This window comes from Myotis davidii, unplaced genomic scaffold (assembly GCF_000327345.1).
Source record: "Myotis davidii unplaced genomic scaffold, ASM32734v1 scaffold469, whole genome shotgun sequence".
Classification (NCBI taxonomy): domain Eukaryota; kingdom Metazoa; phylum Chordata; class Mammalia; order Chiroptera; family Vespertilionidae; genus Myotis; species Myotis davidii.
The window spans coordinates 19974-27610 of record NW_006299722.1 but is presented as its reverse complement, the minus strand read 5'-3'; the positions used below and the strand labels follow the sequence as shown (position 1 = coordinate 27610).

General features: G+C 41.2%; 1 protein-coding gene across 1 annotated transcript in view; it reads right to left on the bottom strand.

Annotated features, from left to right (window-relative positions):
• The window catches only part of LOC102767165 (apolipoprotein R-like), a 16925-nt gene that overhangs the window by 1627 nt on the left and 7661 nt on the right, over positions 1 to 7637 (bottom strand). The window contains exon 2 of the mRNA XM_006775926.2: positions 881 to 1051. Within this exon, the coding sequence (XP_006775989.1) occupies positions 881 to 1051 (171 nt within the window). The remainder of the gene's footprint in view (positions 1 to 880; positions 1052 to 7637) is intronic.

The following is a 7637-nucleotide window of genomic DNA, read 5'->3' as shown; positions in this document are numbered from 1 at the left end:
ACATCTGTGAAACAGTAATTCTGCTGCTAAATTTATTCCCAACAGAAACGTTGGCACATTTGTACCAAGAGACATGCACAAGAATGTTCATAAGAGCATTATTCATAGTAGCCTAAAACATAAAAAAATTCAAACTTGTATAATATACATAAGATGGGGTATATTCACCCAAAGGAATATTATACAGCAATGAATAGCTCTCATTACAAGTAAGAACATAGGTGATTTTCCAAAACATAATGCTGAGGAAAAAAGCCAGGCACAATAGAGTGCATGCATGATTTTCTTTTTCATTTTATTTTTTAATTTTGTTTTATTGCTTGAAGTATTACAAAGAGTATTAAGATGTCTCCTTTTTTTTCTCCCCTTGACCTTCCCCTGGCCTCCCCTACCCCCCAGTGTCTTGTGCAAGATTTTCTTTATATCAAGTTAAAAAGTTGGCAACATTAACCCTTGCTGTTAGAATAGTGACTTCCTATGGGTAGTAAATGGGAGAGGACACATGGAACACTTCTGAGTGTTGGCAACGGTAGTGCTTCTTGACCTGCGTTATAGTTTCATCGGTTGGCTCAGGCTCGCTTTATACTAGTTGCCCTATATACCTAAGATTTGTGCACAATTCGGTAGCATGTTGTATTTAAATGAAAACTTTCATTAAAACAAAGCAAAAAGGTGGCCTTCTAGAAAACATACCTCTGAAAACATGCGTCTTGGTTCACACTTTTAAAATATTGTACTATATGCATGCATTAATATTAACTCCATGAAGTGAATAAATTAACAGAGTACAAATTTCTAAGTGCTGCCTCTGGCTGGGAGAAGACTCTAGGTTCCACGGTGGTTCTACCTGAACAAGAGCCACCAGTAAAGTTGAAATTACCTTTACACTGAGGGGCTGGAGATGACCATTGTGAACTTCTGCAGGTGATTTGGGGGTCTCCAACCAGAACATATCCTTCATCACATTCATAGTGCACCACAGTCGTAAAGGAGAAAAATGAACTTATGTCATGATGGGATCCATGGGTGAGACGAGGAGGTATTCTGCAATCTTGAATGGTAATACAGAAAGGTGAAAGAGAATGAGCTAGAGTTTAATTTAATTAACAATTCAGATTGAGATATTCCTCTCATGTGATAGAACTAAGTCATTAAACCATACTACTGAGGTGTGTTTTATTTCCTTAACAAAATCATGAGAAAGGATTCGTTAATCCTTCACCACTGGGTTAATCATTTCATATATGTGATATCATTTACTCCTCACATGAACTTTATGAGGCAGTATTATCATCATGCCCATTCTAGAGAAAAGGAAACACAACCTTAAAGGGGTGAAATATTCTACATAAGTGCCAGTGATTAATAAAATTTGGGGATTAGAACAGCAGTTTCTTGTTACTTTCAATGTCAAGTAATACTCCAGACTTGAAAAATAGGTGGCTCAGAACCGGCTAAATTAACTTTTTAAGCATAATACTTGGGGAAGTGTTTTATAACGCTTTTGCTATCCGGTGAATACTACCTCTAGCCCCAGATAGTGCAGATGAGAAAAGGGCTGTGAGGAAGCCTGGTATGTCTTCTTTCAGCAGCTCTGATGATGACAGCAAAAGACAAATTTCTGCGCTGTAGGATTGGTCTTTTTCCTCACATTCTTCAGAACAAAGGGTAAGTACTTTCCATGGACTAGATCTAGACTGCATTGAAAAGACACCCAGGTGGAGTCCTCCTCAGCTCTATCCAAAAAGGACCACCTCAGGTGCAAGGAAGGCCTCAGTTAAAAAAAAGCTCTGGGGGGTCACCAGAAATGTAGGAGATAGGAACAGGGAAGCTATCAACCAGACTGGGAGGTGGGTTTGACCGTTCCCCAGGAATTGCAGTTTGCAGATCCTCAGTGATGATGACGCACCCACAAAATCAAACAAACTCACAGGAGACAGAGCAAGCTTTAAACACCCGAGAGGCCAAGATTCAGCTCAAGTCAAGCACTGCTTCCCTGTGTCTGCCCTTCCAAAGCTAAACTCTGGGAAGTTCAGCAATTCCAAGGTAAACTCTGTTTAATCCACCTGTGTGTAAGTCAACAGCTCCCATGTAACCTCAGATTAAGTACCTTCTTAGAAATATAAAAAAAGCAGCTCTTGCCCTGGCCAGTTTGGCTCAGTTGATTGGAGTGTCATCCCAAACACCAAAATTTCACAGGTTCTATTCCAGGTCGGGGCACATACCCAGAGTGTGGGTTTCATCTCAGTTGGGGCATGTGCAGGAAGCAAAAGATCAATGTTTACCTCTCTCTCGCCTTTCTTCTCTCTCTAAAGTCAATAAAATCATGTCCTTGGGTGAGAATTAAAAATAGGAATGACTTCGAGATACATGAAGGATGAGTAGAAGTGAGTAGTTGATAAGATAGTAGACGCAGATCAATACGGAGGCAATGAGCAGTCTCTGGCCTCAGAAGGTTGTTACTATAAAGAAAAGGGGGAGGCAGAATCCGAAAGGGAGATTTCAGGTCAAAGTTGACAGACATTAAATGCCTTTTCATAGGATTAAGGCCATCGATAATGGAAGATTTCAGGAAACAGGAGGAAAAGAGACAGGGAAACAGACACATGAAGAAATAATAGAAAGATGTTGACCAACTTAATAAGGTTTTCTAAGGTTACTTAGATAAGATATAGCCATTTAAATAGTTACACTACAACACCAGTCACACAAGTGCTAGGAGAGTAGGACAACAAATGAGTTCTACCAGAAAAGGTTGACAGTAGGCCTGGAGTATCAGGGAAAGATGTCCAGGAATGACTTGGAGATACATGAAGGATGAGTAGAAGTGAGTAGCTGATAAGATAGTAGACGCAGATCAATACGGAGGCAATGAGCAATAGTAGAGGCAAATCAATACGGAGCAATGAGCAACGTCTCTGGCCTCAGAAGGTTGTTACTACAAAGAAAGGGGAGGCAGAATCCAAAAGGGAGATTTCAGGTCAAAGTTGACAGACATTAAATGCCATTTCAAAGGGTTGAGGCCATAGATAATGGAAGATTTCATGAAATAGGAGGAAAAGAGACAGGGAAACAGACACATGAAGAAATAATAGAAAGATGTTGAGCAACTTAATAAGGTTTTCTTCTGTTACCTCAGACTCTAAGAGAGGAGAACTCAGAGACAACTTGGAGGCCTGAACATCCCCTGGGCAGAATGTTCTTCATGCTGCACTGACTCTCTAACCTAAACGTAGTGCTACTCCTCAGTAATGTCCAGGTGTTTGAGGGAAAAATCACCTTCCAGATATAAATTCTTCCTTAATAAACCCATGCTCTCCCCCCACCTCTCTCAGTGATGGAGAAGGCATGGCTTCCACACTGTCAAATCAAGCTGCTAGCTCATAAGAGCACTCAACTATTATTTTAGATTCAGGATTTTCCCTCGAAACTATCCCAAGTCCTACATTTTTTATGCCATGATAGTCATTTTCAGGGAATATGCATAGAGATATCCTTATTATGAAAATGAATTCTCTCAAGTAAAAAAAAATCTAGCAAAAGGGGAAAATATTTTGCTTAACGGACATTTCCATTTAGATAATATAACAACAAATTAATTTCCATAACAACAGATCTTCAAAAGTTCTAGTAAGTTCTCTCAAACTCTTTCACTTCCTCATTTGTAAAAACTTTTCTACATTTCAATAACAATGTCTTAAATTTATGTAATGGTTTATAATTCTCTAAGTGTCCTAAATTTTACTCTAGAAAAGTTACTATTAGTGATAATGGACAATATTTTTGCTTTACTGGTAGAATTCCCCCCACCCCCACTCCAATGAATCACTAACTACGATTGTAGATGGCATAATTAACTTAGTTAGAAGGTATTTTAAACATTTTGGAGCATTGAAATATAAGAAATTGATTTGAAAATTAAAGATTATTCCTTGCTAAAGCAGCCTCACGAGAATTTTTACATATCAACACAATTATCCTAGCCACAAATTGACGACATTTGATGAACTGTGGTTTGGTATTTTTCTTTATATCTTAGAGAACTTCCTTTCTGGGAAGAAGAGTCTACAGCTTGATGCAAGAGCCCTGTGGGGTTCTGTACATATTGACTATTGTAACCCCAAGACTTCATTGCTGTTGGGATGGTAACGGTAATGAGTTTCTTTCTGGACATATGATTCCTCTCTGAGTAAATGAAGGCAGAAGGCACCAGGATTGCAGGTCCTGATGCACAGGGTGTGTGGTGGGCTCTCCAGGAATTACAAGGCAGAGTATGAAAGAAAGGAAACTGAGAAACAGTCCTTGTCCAACAAATTAGTTTCTTCAATTTGGGGTTTGAATTGCTCATAGAATAAAGTTTTAATGTAGAAATTTAAATTTCTTTCTAGTTAGCCTATGTCCTACCGAGAACACACTTATATGAGTCTGTGAGAAAATACTCAAGAATCTAGTCCAAACAATAATTATTCTTTAATACTTCAATGGGAGCCTCTTTCCTTCCTGGGCTTGCTGATATACATGAAACACCAAATGGCTCACTCTGTGAAACCGTTCTGGGTGGGAACTATGCTAGTCTGTGTCTGCACCTGAGAAGCATGCACTGAAAGGTAAATGGCTGGAGATGATCAATTCAGGAGAAAGGAAGGTTCAGTGTGACTTTTCAGATATCTGGATGATGCTGGATGCGGAGGAAGCCCAGTGCTTTGTCTCTGAGCAGTAAGAGACAAGTGAATGGAAGGCGCATTTGTCCTGCTTCTGAATTGGTAACCACAAGACTCAGTGTGTCTTAACCATCGAAGACTGCCTGACTGTTCATCCAGATTATTGCCTAAATTGTCTCCTTCAATGGGACAGATGAGGCTACCAACCTGGATTCCATATGTTGCCCACCAGCTGTGGATATCTGTGCTTAGATTGTTGCCTCAAACAAAAGAGTAAGCTCTGGAAATTGTCCTAAAGGGACCTTCACTACTCAGCTGAACTGGAATGACTACCACTTGCTTATCTCTCCAAAATGCTTCTCTCTCAAAAATAAATGAGAAGAATTACCACATATAACTGAGGGAAACTCTTTGGAATGCTGAGGAAAGCACAAATAAATGTCAACTTCCTAGAGATCAAGGAAAACAAAGCCACCAAATGGCTACTTCCTTTACAAAGAGGAATCACAACAAAGTGAAGTGATTTAAAGGATTAACCAGAAGCCTGCTTTTAATCTTTCAGCAGGTAGGTACCTGAACTTTATATAAATTATCATAATTAATCTTCAAAAAACCCTAGGACATAGTTTTTACCTTCCTCATTGCATAAATGAGGAAACCAGTTTAGATAGAAAAAGTAACCTGCCCTCAAACCTCTTAGTAGCTACCAGGTAGGTCAAATTCTGAGCCCAAGACGGATTTTATAATAGTGGATTTTCTTTATACGAAAATAATTTCCACTTTTTGGGCAATATTGGCTTCCTGTAAAGATAATGAATCAGCCATTAGGGAGTAGATCAACACTGTTGGGCCTTCCCCAATGGAATGTCCACCACCAGATGCTATTGGTGGTGTAGTTAATGGCATAGATTTGTGACCTTCTCCAGAGAATGTGCTGAAATGGCAGGAGCCTCCTCATCCTAATACTTTGGAAGTTATACCCCAGCCCACAGGGGCAACCAATGCCCAACTAATATTGGGACACAAGAGCCCTGATTCCTTGCCTCAAGTCTGGATAATTCTGTGTGCTGAACTGGCATGGCCATGGGTGAACCTGAGTGGGCGGGATCAAGGATTAAGAAAAGACAGACAAGAGAAGAAAGCTGGGTCTGGGTGGGACGCTGCCCTCTCTGATGGAGAGACAGCGCCATGGTCTGCAAGCCAAGTCTTTATTTTATAGCCAGATTCCAAGAGGCAACGTAAGGCGGGGTTACAACAGTCTCATGGATTTTGAATCTACTCAATTACATGCAGCTGATCAAGCTTTGTTTACTTGCTGCACCTACTGTAGCATATAACACTCAGCCACGGGGGACCACAGGTTTGGACCATAAGGTTAAGCTTACAACTACAGCCTTTGGCTATAATTGTGCTGGGACTTGCACATGGCTTTGCCATGAGAGGATCCTGCCCTCTCAGTTCCAGGCTTGAACCTGTCCAAATACTGTAGCTGCTCTCCACTTTCTGTGAGGCAATGTGTACTCTAGAGCTCTCCATGGATCAAGTGAAGAACCCATCCTTGCTCAGTTTTTTTGCTCCCCTACCGTGCTACTTCATTGCCTTACAGTTTTGGGGTGTGTGTGTGTGTGTGTGTGTGTATGTGTGTGTGTGTGTGTTTCCTGATGAGCACACTATCAAAAGTTTAGATACATCTACATTCATTCTGGAGAAACTGACTGAAGACAGTTTGTACCACAAGTGGACCTCAAAGGCTAACTCTAAGAATCGGATTCTAGACTTGGATCACCCACCAGCCAACTGGCAATCACTGGTCATGGGTGAATATTGACAGTCCTGCTTGCAGTAGCATTGCAGCTATGAACATGTTCACCTGGAAAGTGCCATGGGATGTAGAAGGAAGGAGGTGCATTGGCTAGTGCAATGCCTCGGACACTTGAGAGGGGCAGGGGGAATGGCAATAATGGCTGTGAAACTGGGTGACTGGGTACCATTAATACAGACTCAGTGCCCCTTCGCTGAAATAATGAGAGATCAAAGCAATCAATCACAATTTAAATCCAAGTGTGAAAGACAGAAGGCCTCTGTCAATATTTAAAGGAAGTTTGTCTCGGGTGGCTGGGAAGCTAAACTAAGGCCATACTCAGGATATAATCTTAAAAGGCCAACAAATTATCCAAGTATTTGGATAAAAAAACTTTCAAATATGAGAGAAGAACTCAGTATTTTACTTTCTATGAGGAAATACATGAAGAAAGAGGAGAACATGAGTTCAAAAACCAAAGGCAGACAGCACAGGAAAGCAAGTACACAGACAGGAAAACCTCCACTGCATGTCTAAGTGTGTGGCAGGTAGTGTCAAATCCCTGTCAAGATCACTAGGGCCCTCTCACTTTGGCACACTCTGGACCACTTCCAACCCCAGGGACTGCTTTGTCTGTCCATATCTCTACCCTGGAGGTTACTTCACACAGTCCCATAGGTGCCATTGGGCACCAGTGTCAGCGTGGTCAGGAGCATGCCTAGCTGGTCTGCAGTGTGGATCAGATGTCCTGTGAGCAAGACCTATTGGCTAATTACCATTGGTCTTCATTCTCCAGAGGACAAATCATAGTTGGGTTCCACACACATTCAGAGGGCAGACAGCATAACTGAGCTCCTGTTAGCTACAGCAATAATAATCCCCTCAGCAATGCTCCCTCTTTAAACTGGCCTCCCTTCTTCATCTTACTCCCCACCCACTTTCCCAGCTTTCTGGGGGCACCTCTCAGGGAAAATAGGTACCCACATGTCCTTGCCTTAATAAAACTCAAAATAAACATGAAGCAAAAGGAATTCCTCATGAGAAGAGCAGGTAATGGCATTCAACACCAAGGATAGATAGCTCCCAGTAAGGGGGTTTCCCTAACAGTCCAAACCCCTCTGTGAGACCTGTAATTTACTGAAAGCCTGCTCTACACCATTGCCTCCAGAGTATGT